The sequence below is a fragment of the Castanea sativa genome, chromosome 1 (genome assembly GCF_040712315.1).
Source record: "Castanea sativa cultivar Marrone di Chiusa Pesio chromosome 1, ASM4071231v1".
Lineage (NCBI taxonomy): Eukaryota > Viridiplantae > Streptophyta > Magnoliopsida > Fagales > Fagaceae > Castanea > Castanea sativa.
In genome coordinates, this window is record NC_134013.1 from 59,016,233 (window position 1) to 59,037,021 (window position 20,789).

Consider the following 20,789-nt stretch of genomic DNA (forward strand, 5'->3'; position numbering starts at 1 on the left):
CAATGCAACACTAAAGATGATAGTTTGTTTATGATGACAATCTTGGCTTCTTTCCTTCTTTATTTTTTTTTTAAGTTGTATCAAAGCACACTACATCCCCAAAATATTCATAATCCAACTTCATTCTACCATCTGCCCAAAAAATATTTGTAATTAGATCATCAAGGTCAACTTGAATTGCATAAGAAAAATTAAGGTCTTCATATTGCATTCTTTGAAGATATTCAAGTAGGCCTCCTGTATCCCCGCTTTTCATCTCATTTGTTTGTCTTGTACGCAAATAATTATTATAATCCTCAAGAATGAAGCCAAGATTGTCAAGTCCACCCACCCTTTTGGCCATTAGTCCTACACTTGCTCTTGGTGCAATTCCAAAACTATCTGCTAATTCAGCCGCAACAGCTTGTGCTGGATTAATAGACCTTTCAGATCTAAGGAATATACGCTTACAAGGAGAAGCTAAGACGTGTGTGCTCTGACACAAATTTTACCACACAATATTTTTTACTACATCTACAACTAATTTTCATCTTTGCCAAGCAATCGCATCTTGTTTCTGGATGATGGCATTTCACATTATCATCTCTTTTGTCATTCCCTCGTATACCCTCACAAAAGTAACAAAAAACTCTATCTAACCATTTACGTGAACCATCTTTATCACCCTTGTGGCCTTTATTTCGCCTAATGCTAAATCCAACTACACATGCATAACTATCATAGATATCATACACATCTTGCTCAGTCTCAAACTCAATTCCTAATTTCAGAATCATTTCTTCTTTTTCGTTAGCATGAATTTTATTGTTGCTATCTATTGATATTGATTTTGGTTGTTCAATTATAACAAGTGGTGAATCCTCATCTTCAAAATTCAATTTTCGAACCAATTGACTATCGTCTTAGTATAATAATTGCTATCACTCATGACCTTAATACAAAACAAAAACAACATAGTTATTTTTTTAATAAACAACATGTATATATACATACACGCACACACACACTTTAGACACACACTCACACAAGTGTACATAAGAAAGTTGTTATAAATCCAAAAATAAATTAAAAAAAGAAATTTATTTACACTAAACCAAAAAGAGAGAACTTACCGTGTGATTGAACAATACTTAAAAGCCTTGAAGGTTGCTTGTTTCAGCAAGAGTCTCTCAAAAGTTGAAACAAATCCGGACCTATAGGACAAAAGAAATCTCTATGGACGGGGATACATAAATGAAGTCGAAGTTTTGGTGCAAAAGCAAGTGAGGAGTCACTTTTTAGGCCAAAATGACTTGAGTGAAAGTTTCGATGTGAAAAAAAAGTCGTGAATAACTCTCAGTGTGAAGATTCATCAGGATGAGCCTCAATTGCGAAAATGAATGACATTAAAGTTTTAAAGTGAAAATGAGCGAGGAGTTACTTTTCGACCTAAAATGATTCAAGTTAAAGTTTCAATATGAAAATAAAGTGAAGAATAGTTTTCAATGCAAAAATTCTTCAGGTTATGCCTTGCATGCAAAAGTGAATAATGTCGAAGTTTTGGATCCCCTAGTTGAGATAGAATCAGAGATAAGGATGTAACTTGAGATGATACTTTTCCCAATGAATTTTGAGGCAAGGACATCTTCCCCTCGAGGTCCTTTCTCATATGCCAATCTTCCTCTCAAAGGCCATACATATATGATCTCACGTTCTCCAAGCTCAGGTAGCAAACTCCCCCTCATGGTTCATGTTGATGTCAAATCCTTGTGCTTACCACTCTTTTGAGAGTTCTTGGCGACACATTTGTATAAAATGCGTGACTTATGTAGACATTTGAATGATGTGTGTGCATTAATGAGTCATTTTGTTTATTTTTCTATATTCAGGAGTCGTTGCCAATTATGAGTTTTTAAAGTATGATTAGTCACCTGTGCAGTTTTGGTGTTGGCATGTGAGTGTATTCTCTTATCTCATCCCTCCTCCCTTATGTGTGTGTGTGTTTATCAAATAAAAAAAGATACTCAGTGTTGTCAAGTCATCCCACATCGGTAAGGTGTAATATTGAGAAGGAGTTTATCATTTGCTCTGTGACACTAACTGCCGCATGCAGTTGTGGTGTTGGCGTGTGAGTGTATTCCCTTATCTTATCCCCATTCCCCTATATATATGTGTGTGTGTGTGTGTGTTTATCAAATAAATAAATAAAAAAAACTAAAGGAATCATAAGGATTCTTAATCTAAAAAGGGAGACGTGTCTTCAACCAAAAATATTAACCTAAAATTTTTATTACATGTGAATAAGGTATTAAACACCCTACAATATCCATCTTAAAATAGTTGTCAATAAATTGTAACTTTGCCGTCACTCTTTGGTTTTTGTTGGTATGTAGCATTAGGAATACGTTACCATTTTTTTAATGGAGTATCAATTGAAACTATTTGTCAATGAACTCGTGTCACTAACATGTCAAAATGAACTCAAATAATTAGCATTCATAGAATATCAATTCAGACTCATCGTAAATGAAACCATGTCACACAATTTTTTCGTTTTAGTCCAAAGCGATAAAAAAGAAAACCATATTAAATTCATAGATGCATATGTAATCACTAGGGATGTCAATTTTTATCCATATCTATGAATCCACCTAATGTGGCTAATTCTTAACCCAACCCATTTGAATATTTGGGTTAAATGAGTAAAGACCCATTAGGTTATTTAATTATATACCACCGCGCACCCTTGGTACGGTGGTCACTCTACAAGTATAAATATTTGTGGAGTGTGGGGGTAAAGGTCAGGGTTCAAGTCTCCAGGAGGGAGCTTTACACACATATACACTTAAATTAGGCTAGAGTATAAATTCTATTTTGTATAAAAAAAAAAGGTTATTTAATTATATGGGTGTTAATGGATAAACCCACTAAAACCCATCTAAAATTTAAATAAACAACATAAAATCTAAATTTTTAGAAAATGACCAAAATACCTCTGAAACTTAAAAAATGACCAAAATACTCCCAAAACCTAAAAATTACCAAAATATCCCCAAAACCTATAAAATGACCAAAATACCTCTAAAACCTAAAAACTACAAAAATACCCCCAAAACCCCAAAAATAACCAAAATACTCCCAAAATTTAAAAATTACCAAAATGCCCCCAAAACCCAAAAATAACCAAAATACCCCCGAAACTTAAAAATTACCAAAATACCCTTAAAGCCTAAAAGATGACCAAAATACCCCAAAAACCTAAAGATTACAAAAAATATCCCCATAACCCAAAAATGACCAAAATACCCTCGAAACCTGAAAATGACCAAAATACCCCCAAATCCAAACAAATGACCAAAATACCCCTGTAACCCACAAAATAATCAAAATACCCCTAAAATCCAAACAAATGACCAAAATATCCCCAAAACCCAAAAAATGACCAAAATACCCCTGAAACCTAAAAATGACCAAAATACCCCCAAAACCCACAAAATAATCAAAATACTTCCAAAATCTCTAAAATGAGCAAAATACCCTCCAAAACTCTAAAATGTCCAAAATAACCCCAAAACCCAAAAGTGACCAAAATACCCCCTAAACCTTAAAAATGACTGAAATACCTCTGAAACCTTAAAATTACCAAAAATACCCCTGAAATCTAAAAAATAATCGAAATACCCCAAAAACCAAAAAAATAACCAAAATATCTCTGAAACCTGTAAAAATTACCAAATTACCCTGTTATCTAAAAAATGTTTAACATACCCCTAAAACCCATAAAATTACCAAAATACCTCTTAAATTTAAAAAAATGACCAAAATACCCTGAAACCTAAAAAAATGACTAAAATACACCCGAAACCTAAAAAATGACCAAAATACCCCCCAAAACCTATAAAATGACCAAAATACCCCAAAAACTTTTAAAATAACCGAAATATCCCCGAAACCTAAAAATAACCAAAATACACCCTGATGGGATATGATAAAATACTAACTCCAGCATCGTCCATGAAGCTCATCCAGGATAAGGTCAATAAAGCAAGGATTGTTTAATCGTCAAGGGACAAAACTGTGCCCTCTTGTCCAAGGAAGCCATAAACCTTGTCCTGAACAAGGTCGTCCATAGAGGAATGACCTTCCTTCTAAGCGAGGTATACTCAACTGGAGGACCCTCGGACGAGGCCCTGACACTTAGGAAAATTCCTGAGTGTGTATTACAACTCTTTATTACATGCATAACTTCCAGTGACCGTTATGTGAGAAGTATGTAACTCCTAAGCAGTTGTGGAAGTTATCTTTGAACCATCACACCTCCTCAAATCCAAGAGAGGTTTCAAGTTTGATAACTGTCTTTAAGACACTATATAAACACTCATTCAGACCAAACAAAGGTAGGTATTTTACATATTCTAAAAAGTTGGAACTCCAAAATTTGAGAGAGAAAAACTAACTTTGCCATCGGAGGGTTCTTGGCCGGCGACCCCGGTCACCCTTGATTGTTTTTCTTCCTTTTTCAGGCCATTAAGACAGTCGATAGTCCTTTCGAGTCAGAAGCATCCAGCCTACCGATTTTCTTCACATTATCACACCCGAAACCTAAAAAATGACTAAAATACCCCCAAAACCTAAAAATTGATCGAAATACCCCAAAACCTAAAAAATAACCAAAATAACCCCAAAACCTACAAAAAATGATCGATAAAAACCCCTGAAACCTAAATTATGACCAAAATACCCCTAAACATGTAAGATGACCGACATACACCTGAAGCATCTAAAATTACTGAAATAGAGATTTAGGGTATTTTGGATGTTTCGAGGATATTTTTGAAAAATTAAAGGTTCTAAGAGTATTTCAGTCATTTTATAGGTTTCGAGGGAATTTCGGTAATTTTATAGGTTTCGAGGGAATTTTGGTAATTTTTTAGATTCTAAGAATATTTTAGTCGTTTTTTAGGTTACAAGGACATTTCTGTCAACTTTTAGGTTTTAGGGTTATTACAATAATTTTTAGATTTTTTTGGTTATTTCGGTATTTTAAAATTTTTAGGGTTCAGAAGTATTTTGGTAATTTGTAGGTTTTGGGGTATTTTGGTAATTTTATAGGTTTCAGGGGTATTTTGGTCATTTTGTGGGTTTTAGGGGGTATTTTGGTCATTTTGTGGGTTTTAGGGGGTATTTTGGTCATTTTGTGGGTTTGGGGGTATTTTGGTCATTTTCTGGGTTTTGGGGGTATTTTGGTCATTTTTAGGTTTTAAGGGATATTTTAGTCAATTTTTGGATTTTGGGGAGTATTTTCTGCATTTTTTTTTGGGTTTTAGGAGGTGTTTTGGTAATTTTTTGGGTTTTGGGGGTATTTTGGTCATTTTTAGGTTTCAGGGGTATTTTGGTCATTTTTAGTTTTGAGGGGTATTTTGGTTATTTTTAGGGATTTGGGGGTATTTTGGTAATTTTTAGGATTTGGGGGTATTTTGGTAATTTTTAGGTTTTGGGGGGTATTTTGGTCTTTTTTTGGTTTCGGGGGTATTTTGGTTAATTTTTTGGATTTTGGGGGGTACTTTGGTCATTTTTTGGGTTTTGGGAGTATTTTGGTAATTTTTTAGGTTTTAAGGATATTTTGGACATTTTAGAGGTTTGGGAGGTATTTTGCTCATTTTAGAGATTTTGGAGTTATTTTGGTCATTTTAGTGGTTTTTAAGCATATTCAGTGATTTTAGAGATATCGGAGATATTTTGGTCATTTTAGAGGTTTCTTGAGTATTTTACTCATTTTAGAGATTTTGGGGGTATTTTGGTCATTTTAGTAGTTTTTGAACATATTAGGAAATTTTAGAGATATCGGGGGGTATTTTAGTTATTTTAGAGGTTTCATGGGTATTTTGCTCATTTTAGAGATTTTGACGATATTTTGGTTATTTTAGAGATTTTGGGATACTTTTGGATGTCCAAGGGTATATTGGTAATTTTAGAAGTGTAGGGGTATTTGTGTCATTTTAGATATTTAAGGATATTTTGGTAATTTTGGAGGTCAAGAGAGTATTCAAGTAATTTTAGAGGTATTTGGGTCATATTGGGTTAAATGTGTGGGTTACTAATTAAATGGGTTGGGTTGGTAATGGATAATTAATTTATATATAAATGGGTAATTACACACCCAACCCATTTATGACCTAACCCGCCCAATTGCCACCCCTATTAATAATCACTAAACAAAAACTATATATATATATATATATATATATATATAAATATATTCCTATATAAAAAAAAAACCATATATATATATATATATATATATGCACAATTAGGGGTGGCAAAATTTGACACGACCTGCGAACCCAACACGACACGAAATTAACAGGTTATGGGTTGACGTTTAACGGGTTCGTGTCATATTCGGGTTGACACGGCTAACCCGTTTAATAAATGGGTTGGGTTAGTGTTGAACACATAGAACCCGTTTGACCTGTCTGACCCGTTTAATTAAATGATATTTTACCAATATACCCTTCAAACTCTAGTTATATGAACTTATTAGTTGTTGTGATTTATATTCTTTGACATATTGTGATTGATTATTTGTGATATTGGGATATGCTTTAATTTTGAATGATTATTTGTGATGCAGTTACTTGTTAGTTCTGAATTTTATATTAAAAATATTTATTTGTTTGTTTTTTCATTAATTTTTATTTTTCATTTTGATAAAATCTGATAAACAGGTCGACACGACTGATCCGTTTAATAAATGGGTCGTGTTAGGGTTGAGGAATCTTGCCCCTTTTTTATAAACATGTCGGGTTAGTGTTGACCTATGTAATCGAATACTCATGACTTGACACGACACGAACCCGACACGCGAACACGAATTGCCACCCCTATGCACAATATTCATTATTATTTGTTTTGTAAGATATTTTAATGATTCTTTCTCATTTGAACATGTCATAAACATGAAACAAGACCTATAGATACTCGAAGCTAAAAATGCCTATGGATACTTTTTTTTTTTTTTTTTCCTTTGATAGGTCTAAGTATCCTATGAATACTTCTTTATTAGAACCTATACACCATGTATTGTCTTTTTTAAGCATGCTCTACTTCATATTTAATACTAATATATATTTTTTAAAGTAGACAAAGTAATGAATCCTTAAGTGAGCCACTAAAAAATAATGGTACTATAATAATGTTCAAATTTATCTATACACCAATAATATACAATACTTTCATGTTAAAAAAACAATTCTTATCATTTAATGAATAAAGTTGGATTAGATTCTTCCAACAACCGGCACAGAGAGACAAAAGTGAGAGAGAGGATTGGCTTTAATTGCGCGCTTTCATAGGCTTTTCTTTTTTTCCTCAAAAGAAAAGAAAAAAAAAAAAATCCGGGCACACGCACAAACCCATTCATAGTATTCGATTTCCAAAGCATATAGTAAGTTTAGTAACAATCTAATCTGATCCGACCGCTCAAATTTCGGAGTTCCAGGGTTCTCTGTCTTTGACTCTTTGTCCTTGTCTTTCCCACAAAACCCATTAATTAAAAAAAAAATAAAAAAAATTACAATAACACGACTAGAATATCTCTTTCTTTCTCCCTGTCAAGTCCTCAGCTCTTCCTTAAGGTACTTCTCGGTCTCTCTCTCATCGATTATCTCAAATGGGTCTCTCTTATTTTGTTGATTCTATGTGTTATCTCTTGGTTGATCGGCCTAAATTGATAGAATCTTTCCTGGGTTTTCAACGCTATGTGAAATTTGTTTGTTTTTCTGTTCAATTCTGTGTCTTTTTATCGAATGGATGTGTTTGGCTCAATTATATGTTCCATAATTATGATCATCATCTTTGTTTATGGGTGGATTTTTGCTGTTGTTTGATGTAATACTAATACCATTCTTTACTGCTAAAGGAAAGAACCCTTTTCCTAAATTTGAAGAACTGTAAAAATTTTGACAGGAAAATTTTACTTCTTGTTGAATTTTCTGGTAATGACTTACCAATTTTGACAGTTTTTTGATTTGTCAAACTTTGTATGGATAATTGGCTTGTAGCATTGCAGCAGTAATTGAGCACCCAAAGATTATTAATATCATTAATTTTTTTAAAAGATTAAGATGGTAATAACTGGATTACTCTAAGAATTGTGAGCTCTGATTACATTATTAGAGAGTAGCTTCTGGGTTCTGTAAATGGACGTTGCTTATTTTGATTCATCAGTTTGCTTTGAGGATGCCTTTTCCGGCTCCTTTTGATTTCTAGTATTCATATATTTGTTCAACTTAGTTATTTTCATTTTGCTACAGGTGCAGATATATAGCCATAAGTTAGTAGTATCAAGAAATTTGTGATTTATAAACAGAAGAGAGAGGGTACTTGTTTGCGGAGGCTGTGGGACTTCTGCGAGCTGAGCGTCCTCTCTTATTTGTTGTTTCTTATTTATCAAAGTAGATTTATTGTGACATGAGCTGTTTCTTCTTGAGGCACATGCATACCACAATTGATTTCTGTCGATGAGATTGGAGAGTTTCTGTGGAGGGTTTTAAGTGGTAGAAAAAGATTACGGCTGGCAAAATGGGTTCTGTCTGTTGTTGTTTGAATAATGATGACTTCGAAGAGTATGTGAATCCAACTAGTGCTGTATATAGGAACTGTACGTGTCTCAGTTGCTTTGTTCAGAACCTTCTTAATGTGGTATATATCTAACTCCTATTACTCTTTTTTTTTTTTTTTTTGGGAGAGAGGAGGGGGATCTATCTTTTTTGTGGGCGATATCTGTTTGAATTACAAATTTTACATTCAATACCTGCAGTTGCGATACTGTTACTTAATCCAGCATTTCCCTTCTATTGCTATGTTTTACTGTTGGAGTCTTTAAGTTTGTTCTCTTATTATCAAGCCTAAGAATTTTATGTGCAACCACGTGCATCTTCAATTGTTTTCTTTTTACAAACATTTCAGCATTGTAATATACAGAAGATATCCAATTTTGACACTACGCGGGGAAAGTGTTGCTTTTACTGCATTAGTCATAGACTCATAGGTATACTATTTTTGTTTTAACCCCTGCCCTCTGCTGTGGTTTTGTATTGAAAGCTGATGTATTGCTTGCTTGTTTCTTTGAAGAACTGTATACAAAGGTCGTTGAAAGAAATGGAAACATGTTAAAAGATTATTTTACATTTCTCAGTTTAAAAAATGTTCAGCAGCATTTGCTATTCTGAATTTGTAGGACAAGCTTATGTTGATACAAGTTCATTATGAGGCACATATTAGTCTAAAATTATTCACAAAGATATTAATGTTAATGATGAGATCATTACCTTTAGTATGAAAACGTATATTTTTCTTTTGACTTTTGGGCTCTTTTTCATATTTTGTAGTATACATCACTATTTAGAAGAGGAGAAGTGAATTCCATCCCTTCGTCTATTCAGGGGGCAGCATCTATGACTTCAACAGCATCACTGGACAACTCTCTATCTGGCATGTATCGTTCTCCTCCAAGGCCCTTGCCTTATGATGCTGACCCCAGATATTTCCGCTTGCAGCGGGATGGACTTGTCTCTAGACGTGAGAAGGGATCAAGTCATTCACATGAGGAGACAGAGCCTCTAAGAAGTGATGTTGATACAGATCCGGAATCTTTAAATTCAGGAGACAAATGGAATGAATCTGCTTGTGAAGATGGATCAAAAGAATACCGTTCTAAGTCCTCACTTAAGATCTCATCGGCAAAAACCACTATAACTGGAGTTGGAAACTTTTATACATCATCAGAAGATGAGGATGTCTGTCCAACATGTCTTGAAGGTAAAATTTTTGAATTCTTCTTTTAATATTCACTTTTGCATTGTGGAGAACATTTAATTGTAGCAACTTTTCTGTTACTCTCTAATATGTTGGAAGGTAATTGACACAGACATGACTTGACACGTGCTAGGACTAGATTGGGAATTTAATAAGTATTTTTGTTTATTTTCTTTTGACACCTCTCTGAAGAACTACATTTAAAAAGAACAACTCTACCTCTTAATTAAAAGGTTCCATTTGATTCCATTCATGAATTAGTCCACTTTGAGTGTGATCCACCAAGTGTTTAACAAGTCTTGTCTTAAGTTTATTTTATATATTTGAGCATTTCATTATTCAGTTATCGTGTATTAGAGAAATGTGTAGTTTTCCAAAGTTAAGAGTTTGAGATGCATGTAACTGTTTTATCTTAAGAAAGGATGGAGGATGCTGAAAAACTGGATCTCCATGCTCAAGAATGCCAGAGAGCATTGTTAATATTACAGGCCAGAAAAAAACCCCAAAGAGATAACCTTATTGGAAGCTATTAAACTTTTGAAAATCACAGTACAGATCTTAAAAAATTTTCTTCTATTTCTATTTTAGAAAAGTTTTAACCCTTAAAATTTTTTAGTATTCATGTCCTTCCAAACCTCCTATGAAAGGGCAATAGCAGATTTTCCCAACAGCCTGATCTATAAGGGTCATTTCTGTGAAAGCTGGAAGCTGAAATGTGGTGAATCAATGGTGAATGTTTCACACAGTTCACTTATATCTCCATATTTTTTGACCTTTTGCTAAACTGGGCTCGAAGGTGGGAGGCACAGACCTGTTGATTGTGCATTGATCAAGAGTGCTATCTTAGTAAGGACAGAGGGCATATAATCCAATCTGTTAATTCGGAGCCGCATTTTGTGGATTTGTGATACGTGTTGCAATTGATACCTTATCTTCGAAAATGTACTTTTATGGAGTACATCTTTTGTTGTGTAAATTCTCACATCTTTGAAGCTTACATTTGATGTGCAGAATATACTACAGAGAACCCCAAGATAATGACCAAATGCTCTCATCATTTTCACCTGGGTTGCATTTATGAGTGGATGGAGAGAAGTGAAAGTTGTCCAGTTTGTGGCAAGGTAACTTTTTTTTTTGATAGGTAAAATTTTCTTTTATGCATGTTTGTTCATTGTATATACACACACAACACACATTCATATATGTATGTAGGTATGTAATGTATGTATGTATCTATGCATGTGTCTACATGGGTGCGCATGGATGTATGTATATTTATTTATTTGTTTGAAAGCAAGGTATGGCATCATCATTATCATTTTAAAAGAACTTGTGATGAAGGTTTGTTTCCCTACCATCCACAAATTTCCTTAGTTTCTTTGTAGTATATGCATATTCATGTTTCTTTTCTGATCATGATAGTATTATTCTACTAGTGGAAGAAAGATTATTGCTCCTGATCTGCATCAGATTGAAAATTAGCTCTAGAAGCATATATGTAGATATCTTGTCACATTAGTTCTCTTTCTTTGTTAACATAGGATGTAGAATTTTTGTTGCCAAGACCCATGCCATTGGCTATATTATTAATATGTGCGGGTTTTTTGGATAGACAAGTGTTTTTACTACTTGCATAAAATTTTTGGCTCATTCCATCACTTCAAGGCACAATTAAAAATTGTAGTTATATGATTGAAAAGTCCAAACAAGTCCCTTGAAATATATTTTCAAATACCTGAAAAGGTAATTGACTATTCAGAAAAGGTCATTTGTTTAAAGTTTTAATCCATGAAACCATTTTTTCCCCTCTCACTAAGTTAGATCTTCTCTTTAAAAAAAAAACACATGTTCTTATGAGATCTCGAAATGCATTTATACTGGATGTTCTTATGAGATCTCAAAATGCATTTATACTGAATGTATGAGATCTCAAATTGCATTTATACTGAACAAACACTCTACATGCCCTGTGTACTGAACAAACATTCTTCGTGCCCTGTGTGCATATTTTTGAGGATCAAGGTCTGCCATTTAGAAAACCCACTTAGAGATTTCATTTACAACCAATACTAGAAGTGCATTTTTTTTTGGTCAGTTATTGGTATAAGAATTCAATGGTTTAAATCCATGATATCACCATCCCTTCTACTCTTGTAAGGGAAAACAATGGGTCCTTGAAATCTTCCCATCACCCTTCTACTATACCTCATGAAGTGGAGTTCACTACTTTGAATCTTCCCATCACCCTCTGTTTTGGGCCAAAGCTTACTTATGAGAACCCAATATATATATATATATATATATATATATAAACAGAGTTTGAATATATATATTGGTTTATCAGATGAACAGATATTTTGTAGGTTGTTTGGATGGAATAGAATATGTGAGGAGCATTTTGTAAATTTATTGAAAAAGGGGTGGAGGATAAGAAAACTTGCAGAACACCTGAAAACCAGAGTATGTGCATGATGTGGTAGGATGCAATAGACAAAATAGCGAAGGAATGGGAAGGATGTTAAGTTGCTTACAGGGGAAACTAAGGGAACAACTCCTTAAGATTGCTCTAGGAAAACTCAGTTCTAAACTGAATGGTTTGTAAAATTCACTCAAAGACCACTTTACGAATGCCTAGAATTGGCTTTTATAGATGCAAAGTTGTGTGGCTCAGGCTAAACTACTTTATGACTACTTGTTGGCAATTCTTGGCTAAACTTGGTAATTCTTGGCCAAGATTTCTTGAATATGCCAATTACAATTTGTTACAAGAAGGAAGTAATTGTTACAAAAAGAATGCACAAGCTGTTACAAGAGTGTGTGCAATTGCTTTAATGCACCGCATCACAACAGCTAGTATCTTGAAGTATCGCTCTTAGTGTGCATTGAAGAGGTAATCAATTTGCTGAGCTTTTGCAGCTTAAATGTAGGTGTCCTACGTGTTTTATGTATTTAACAACTGTTTTTTCAAGCAAAGCAATTAAGGTTTCATACTTAGGTGACCTTACATTTTATTGATATGTGAAGTTTCATCATCATTTTATGAGTACCCCAAGTTGGATTGGGTAGTTCTGCAGAAATGGTGACATTATAGCTGCATCTTCTCATTCCTGATGATGCTTTGTAAGTTGTAGAAATTGGATGGCTTATTATTGGACCCAAAAAAAAAAAGAATTTCTAAAAGTTATATTTCTAAATTTTTGTTAACAAATTATGTTGTTTCCTTAATCTTTACTTATTCTGACTTAGTGTGTACTTGGTTGGCTTCTATAGGTGATGGTATTCGATGAAACAACATAATCTTGATTGAAAGGTTTTCGTTGTAGAGGAAGCCAGCAACACACGGAGAGGAGAAAGAAAACCAAAGTGTAGTCATTGTGAATATCAGAGGTTAAAGTGTTTGTTATATATAGTAAATATTAAAAACTGTTCCTCATATCGATTGTTGTGAGTACGTGTTCCAAATATCCTTAATTCCTTCACTGTTTCTAATTGAAACAAGCTTGCAATTGTATTTGAAATACGGCTATGGTTTCTTCAGTATGGCATTATACAGAGTCTCATGAATGGACGGAGGAGAAGCATTTGAAGTCCCTCTAGGTGTAACTGTATAGCTTTGGGTTTTTCTTTTATATTTTGGTGTTATTATTTGCATTGTTGGCTATACATCTGGTAGATGACGAGTCAAGCTTGAACAGGGCTTTCGCTTTAATTATTAAAGAAAGATGCACAAGAGGCAGACACATTTGTTTGTGCATCAGTGATCAGTGTGCGTGTGTGTGTGCGCGTGTGTGTGTGTGTGTGTGTGAGAGAGAGAGAGAGAGAGAGAGAGAGAGAGGACTTGAGGTCATAGCACTGATAGCAGGGCCACATATTTAAAAAGAATATAGGGTATAAGTAAAATATTAGACAGTTTTTAAATCTTTTATAATTGAGCCCACTAAATAAATTTTATGGGGTTCAATCATATGGCATGTATTACTTTTCTTGTTTTTATCAAATATTAAAATTATTAAGGGTTTTTCCCTCTTATAATTTACTTAGTTTATTCTAAAATATTAATTTATTCCAATGAAAATGAAATTGATTACTTTAGGGCTATTATTTATCTTGTAAAATAATGACTTTCTTACTTTAACGAGTCTGGTTAAACTCTTTATTAGTTACTATAATTTATGTTAGGTTATTAAGTTTATAATTAAATTGTTGAAGTTGAATAATATTTTGGACAAAGTTTAGCTACAAAGTTTACTTAATATATTTTTTTATTAAAGATGAATTTGGACAAATCTACCATTAGATTACATTTTTTTCTTAATATTCTCCATGCCTGTAAATTTTTTTGAAAATTAATAGTTGTGTCATTAATAAATTGTTTAAATTGCAAGTTTTTGTTATTTAAAATTATGCATAACATATGAGTTTATAGATTATATAATAAATAATATCCAATTGATCCAAAATTTAACATGTATATTAAGAGCGTAAAGAACATGCAATTCAAGGGTTAGATTTTCAAAATATGTAGTAATGTTTATTTTATTGAGTAAGATTGTAGTCTTAAGATACAACTAATTTTGTAGTTAAATTTTATTCTAATATTTTTCACATGAACTATGGACCCATTTCTCTAGAGAAACCAAGCATTCACAGAGATTTTGTATTTACTTGTAAAATTTGCCTTGATTTTGTGAAGATTAAAAATGGACATGGATAGAAAAAAACCGCAATTTTTTTCATTCATTTTACCCTACCAAACAAGAACAAAAATATTAATCTACCATTTTCTGTGTCCTTGCTTTTACATCAAACCAAATGCATTAACTCTTAGATCATCGATCCTCTTAAAATCTATTAAAAGTCAAATAAGATGATACTGTTCACAAGATTACAGAAAACACTATATATTTGATTCTTTATTAGTGTCAGAATTTGCAAAATGATATAATTCTCCTTTAAATTTGAAGGAGCACGGTAACATTTGTATTTATTACTTTTTCTTTTTTCATTCAAACTCTCTCCTAAAAAAGACTCTCTTTAGCCTTTTTTTCACTCTTGGCATCGAGGCTCAGTTCCCCATCAGCATGGCGGTGTTGGCATGGTGATTCTCGCGAACACGTTGAAGTAAACCAAATGCGTGGTGGTTCTCATGGTGGTTATCACGAATGCATTGAAGTAAACTCGTTGCAGCATTGAGGGTTGCTCATTTGCACTTTGTGTTCTTAATTGGGCTAGTCTCATAGACCAATCATTGCTCGAAAGATGACTAAGAACAAACAGAGTGAGGAAGGGGGATTTCAAATCCTAATATCTTCTCACGAGGGCAGATACGTTAAGATCTTTGTTGGGAAGACCTTGCTAGCGAAGTAAGGAAGAAGAGGTATGCACTATGTTATGACTTGATCCCTTCAAAAGGGTAGGTAGGCAGCTTGAGAAAAAGATCTCCAACTATTCTGCCTTATTAATTTTCTTTTAATATTTACTTTTGAATATAAATATTGTTTTATCTTTGAGATATTTAGAAGGCAAAAAATGTTGGGTGTGGGTTGCAGGTTGTTGGCCATGATTGCTGGGTTGCAGACATGCAGTGGCGCTGGGTTTTGCATTGACAGGTTGTGGTGGCGTTGGGTTGCCAGAGGCAAGATAATTTGAAATGTTTTGATCAGGTTTTGTGATAGGTAGCTGTGGGGGTTGAGTGATTTGGGTTGCGTTGATCCTATTTGTGAGAGAAAAAAAAATTTTAATACAATGCATTACAAAATATAGAATGAGATAAAGGGTATATTCTGTAAGTGGTTCTTTAGAAAAAGTAATGTTTTTGGTGATTTAATTAGAGAAATTGTATATAAATATAAGTTTATGTGAATGCTCTTTAGTAGTAAAAACACTATTTCTCAAGAAAAAAAAAATTGTCAACTTGGAGGTGCGATTTTATCCAGATTTGAAGAGGTGTGACTCTTATCTTTATATTCCCAGATTAATTTTTGAGCCTGACAGTAATTCAAATCTAAATTTTTTTTTTTTAACTCTTTCGAAGTCTCCAACCTTTTTCATTTCACAGTCAGCAATGTTAAAATTGTCAACTTGGAGACTTCTCATCATAATTTAAATCATTGAAAATGTTGTTGCAAAGCATTATTATATGAAGCCAATCTTATTCACACCATTTTACTATAAGATATACATGTCACTGTAACTGTAAACACAAGGCATAATACAGGGACCAATAAGTATCTCAACCACACATATCATAATATTAAAGCAGGCAAAGATATGCTGCCTTCTTATTAACAACTGAAATAGAAGCTTTTATCTGTAAGGTTCTCAACTAGACTACTTGGAAAGCCCTTAGAAAGACCTCTGGGGGTTGGGCACCACTCAATTTCTGGCTTCCATTAATCTGTCAAGAAAAACCAATAGTATGAATGGACCTGCTTGGGTAATTATACCGAAAAATAGAGTTCACAAATTGTGAATTTTTATCACCCACCACAAAATATGGGACGCCTGTAATACTTGCTGAGTACTTCTCAAGCTCCTCATTAACCTTAGCAGACAAAAGGAGTAAGGTTAGTTCTATCAAAAACATCAAAAGAGAACTTGTGGCGTGGTCTATTATGGAGAATACAATTCGAAAATAAATAATGATTTTCACAAACATTGAGACAGGTATGCATTTGCAGAATTATAAGTTTTTACTTTCTCAGCAACCAAAAGGAGCACAGAAGAAAAAATTTACTTGACACTCCAGTTGGTTGCCCACATTGCTGAAAAAAATATATCTAAAACTTAAAAGTTCAATCCCAAAATGCTATAATAAGTCAGATTTTATTTTCTCCTATTATATCATCTTTGGCAACCAATTGCAGCATAAGAATTAGCAAAGAAAAAGACCTCCTTTAACCCATTGTTGGGGTCTCGAAGAAACTCTTCTGCCCCCTCTATCCCAACCTCTTTAGCAGATTCCAGAAGAAATTCCCTGCGAATATTGGTGTTTGTTAATATCTTGAGGTAGGATGTGCAAAGATAATCAACTCTACCCTGATAATAAACAAAATAAGCCTGCTGCTTAGGAGGATCTTATATCCTTATTGGGTTACCCTGGTGAGGAACATTTCATGCCAAACAACTCAGGTTAAATAATAGCAAGAATAATGGTGTTTCCCAAGTTGTTTTTTAACTTTCAAATACTGGCCCCTAGTGTATCATTGTTCTCATAATGGATTATATTTCCAGGAAAGAACCAACTGGGGACCAGCAGTTTTAGTTGACTGCCAGTGCCATGTCAAACTAAAGTAGAATGGTCAATATTTGCAGAAATTTTGGTTCTAGAAAGCAATAAAATTTCTACAATTTTATTTTGATAAGTGAGTTGAACATGTGGAGCTAAAGTCAAAATGAGGATCTGTCCAGTTGTTTAATCTCTAAACAAAACATCAATCTATAAGATAATTAATATTAAGAATTGTTTACAGGAAAATAAAATTTATTCAAACAGCCTAAACATTTAGAAAATATAAAGATCAAAAGTTACAGCCAAACTTACTGGTCACCAATAAATTTTGCCTGAGTGAAGTAGCCAAGAGAGAGCACCTCCATAAGATTATGTTGCTTATCAAGACCCTTTTTCCCAGCAAAATGCATAAGCCTGTGGCTGTCTAGAGTATTTCCCCTGTGTGCATTTAAGACAATGTCAGTGGAATCTCCAATAGATTAAGGTCGCTTCATAGCTTCCTCACCTATATAAATTTATCCATATATTTAAAACTGTTTTCATGCTTACGTGAGTCCTGAAAGGTTATATTCCAATCCATGGCCCCTAAAAACCTGAAAATTTGCAAAGCAGTCATAATTATTTATTGCATACAATGACCAGCAAAATCAAACTTAATGCAAACAAATCAATGATATGTATATAAGTTATTCAGAGATTTTTTGGAAAACCTCTGACATCCGAGCTTCTATCCTCTCAGTTTGAGATCCAAACTTGTTCCTGTAAAACTCTTTCTTATTGATGCCTTCTTTTGGAGCAGAGGGATTAAGTTGAAATGGATGCCATCTAATCTGCAAATGTAGTTGATAATAGATAAGAGTGGGAACACAAACATGTGTGCACACGCACACGCAAACACACAAACACACAGAGAGAGAGAGAGAGAGAGAGAGAGAGAGAGAGAGAGAGAGAGCAAACCTCAAAGTCATATTGATCCTTAGATGCAGCTATAGCTTTGTCAAGATTTTTTTTGCCCACAAAGCACCATGGACACACAGTGTCTGAACTGATATCAATTTTTATAAGCTTTTTCTCAGTGTTGTTTCCAACTGACTCGGATGCAGACATGATGCCTTTGTATCTGCAAGCTTTCTGAAATATATTGATTCAGTTTTGAATGCAGTGAAGTACAGTAGTTTTTCTTCTTCACATGTTATAACTGAAGATAACATTTTCTACCAAAGAATTATTAACTGAACAAATTACAAACACATGTACTCATTTGAATTGGAACCCCTGGTTCAAAATGAAGCCAGGTGCATAACCCATGACTACTTGAAAAGCTGTATTATTCAAAGCACTAACTTTTTATTCTACACAAATCCTAAATTTTAAGCAGTTGAAATTTGTCAATAAATCCTGCCCTTCAGTCCAAGCAAGGGCCTTCTTTTCTGTGAGACTCTGCTTGATGTTTAAATCTATGTAAATTATTACTACCTGCAGTAGTACTTCTGCCCTAAATTCACTAACTTTTAAGCAACCCTACCTGAGAGCTACCTGAAGAACAGGACTTAAAGTCTAGTCATGACAAAGAAGAAGGAAACTGCATGCTATTCAAATGACCACTTAAGGACTCTCCTCCATAATGCCTCATATCCATATTCAATTACTAATTTTACAAAGGAGCAGAGAAAACAAAAGGAATCATTTTTATTTTATTTTATTTTATTTTTTTTAACTTTTCTAAAAAAACCTTGTAGCTCAATTGACACTTCTTAGTATTTCCAACGAAGATGTTCAAGGTTCAAATCCTCCCTCACCCAATTATTGAATTATCAATTTTTTTTTTTTTTTCATTATCAGAGAGGTACCCTTTTGTCTTACTCATTAGTCATTAAAAAGCCCTATATTTATTTATTTTTTAATTTAAATTTTAAACATACCCTTTCTTTGTGAAAATTAAGAATGAAATCTTCCAACAACCCTTATCTAATGTAGCCATTTTAATCAGATTTCGCAACACAGAAAAAGGAAAAGAAAAAGGGTTATCAAAATTATCTCATTTTAAGAATTTAGCACAAACAAAGACAATTGAAAGCTACCCCACAACATCGATTAGGAGATTTTGTTTCTTTCTTTCGATTATTACACATATCAGAAAGAAAGAAATTAGAAAATAAACATGACAAATGGACATGGGTTTGCTACACACAACCATTCCAAGAATTTCACTTCCCATGACAAACCCCCAAAGAAATAATTCATATTTTTAGCATAGAAGATGAACACTGATTTTTTTTTTCTCTTCTTAAATGCAGAATTTCAGCCAAAGCATCATATAGTGGCAGAAGAATACTGCATAAAGTATTGGAAATTAGATTCTCAAAAAAAAAAAAATGCAATATAAAAAAAAAATGAGAAGAAATGAAAAGGTGGGTATTGGAAATGGTAAGGGATAGAGAAATGTTACCTGAAAGAGAAGAGACGGTGAGACTTTGTGGAGGAGATTGGATTTGACACTCACCAAACGCATTGCCAGTTCAATAAATACCTATTTGAGGTTTGATCTTCTCAAATGAAAGAGACGACCGTTTTCATTTTCACACGTCACCTTTTACCAACAACCCCCGTTTAGGGTTTTTTTTTTTTTTTTTTAATTCATTTGTATTTTTTTTATGAATTTAAAATTATTATTGGTACGCTGAAAATGATTAATCACATATTTGCAATGCCCAAAATATTTTTGTAATTATTTAAATAATCTTCTTTAAAAAAATAAAAAACACTTCTAGGAGAGGGTATGATTTTTTGTGTAGGAAAGTTGGAAACTTTCAACTTTGCTATATTATTATTGATGATGCACAGAAAATCAGTAGGTTGAATGTTCCGGACTTTAATGGACTAATGATTGCTTGGAATGCTTGAAAAGAAAAATACACAAGAATCAAAGGAAATCGGAGTGAACCGACCAAGAACCCTCCAATACTTAAGTTAGTTTTTCTCTAGAATTCAAGAATTTCCACTTTTTAGGGGCAGTAAAAAACTTACTTTTATTTGATGTAGATGAGTCCTTATATAGTAAGTCTTGAAGTGGTTACTTGTTTAATAACTTTCCAATATTTGTGGAAATTAAAAAGTTCAGACTTAACTTCCACAACTGCTATAGAAGTTATTATGTTCAATCCTATCTTTTACAACTGCTATTGGGAGTTAAGTACAAAGATTTTGCTTATGTTTCAAAATGGTATCACGTGATTCGAATTATGAGTTATTGTAGATAAACCCATCTTTGAAAATTTCCCAAGTGCTAGAGGGTCGTCCATGTACGACCTTTTAATCATGGACGGCCTTCTTGTGCTGGACTGATCTTTGGCTTTGAACGACTCTTATGGACGAATTGAAGATGATTTGATTTTTCATTTCCCATCAACTATTTATATATATATATATATATATATATATATATATATATATATATATATATATATATATATATTTAGTTGTGTTTAGAATACTCACTTTTACTCCCAACTGAAAAAAAGAAGAAGAAAATTATGACTTGAAACAATATTAATCTTATTTTATCCTATATTTTGTATAAAAAAATATTTATCATATTTTTTATTGGTATGTTACTATATTTATTTTAGGTTAAAATACAAATTGTACATTCTAAGTTTCAATGAAATTCAATCTTCTAATTTTATTTTATTTCAATTGAGTTTTTAAAATTTTAAATTTATTCAATTCAGGTTTTTCGTTCAAATCTAATAAAAAATTG

The 20,789-nt window shown here is 33.1% G+C and overlaps 3 protein-coding genes across 5 annotated transcripts; 1 reads left to right on the plus strand and 2 right to left on the minus strand.

Annotated features, from left to right (window-relative positions):
- Positions 1-70: 70 nt before the first annotated feature.
- Positions 71-776, minus strand: LOC142630876 (protein FAR1-RELATED SEQUENCE 5-like). The gene is made up of 2 exons (XM_075804934.1): positions 576-776; positions 71-475 (listed from the first exon to the last, which is right to left on the minus strand). Exons 1-2 carry the CDS (start codon positions 774-776, stop codon positions 71-73), a joined length of 606 nt encoding a protein of 201 aa, XP_075661049.1.
- Positions 777-7,253: 6,477 nt separating this feature from the next.
- Positions 7,254-13,427, plus strand: LOC142621906 (E3 ubiquitin-protein ligase At3g02290-like). 3 transcript variants are annotated; one of them, XM_075795279.1, is made up of 5 exons: positions 7,254-7,616; positions 8,295-8,682; positions 9,372-9,801; positions 10,810-10,919; positions 13,069-13,427. In XM_075795279.1, the coding sequence occupies exons 2-5, from the start codon at positions 8,563-8,565 to the stop codon at positions 13,093-13,095; spliced, it is 687 nt and encodes a 228-aa protein (XP_075651394.1). In that variant the 5' UTR covers positions 7,254-7,616; positions 8,295-8,562; the 3' UTR covers positions 13,096-13,427. The 3 variants fall into 3 exon arrangements, with proteins under 3 accessions (XP_075651394.1, XP_075651396.1, XP_075651395.1); XM_075795281.1 differs by having other exon boundaries at positions 9,426-9,801; XM_075795280.1 differs by having other exon boundaries at positions 8,301-8,682.
- Positions 13,428-15,899: 2,472 nt separating this feature from the next.
- On the minus strand, positions 15,900-19,672 carry LOC142621805 (uncharacterized). Its single transcript, XM_075795170.1, has 8 exons — positions 19,479-19,672; positions 17,987-18,160; positions 17,740-17,859; positions 17,579-17,622; positions 17,342-17,467; positions 16,690-16,774; positions 16,286-16,342; positions 15,900-16,195 (listed from the first exon to the last, which is right to left on the minus strand). The coding sequence occupies exons 1-8, from the start codon at positions 19,539-19,541 to the stop codon at positions 16,124-16,126; spliced, it is 741 nt and encodes a 246-aa protein (XP_075651285.1). The 5' UTR covers positions 19,542-19,672; the 3' UTR covers positions 15,900-16,123.
- Positions 19,673-20,789: the final 1,117 nt, after the last annotated feature.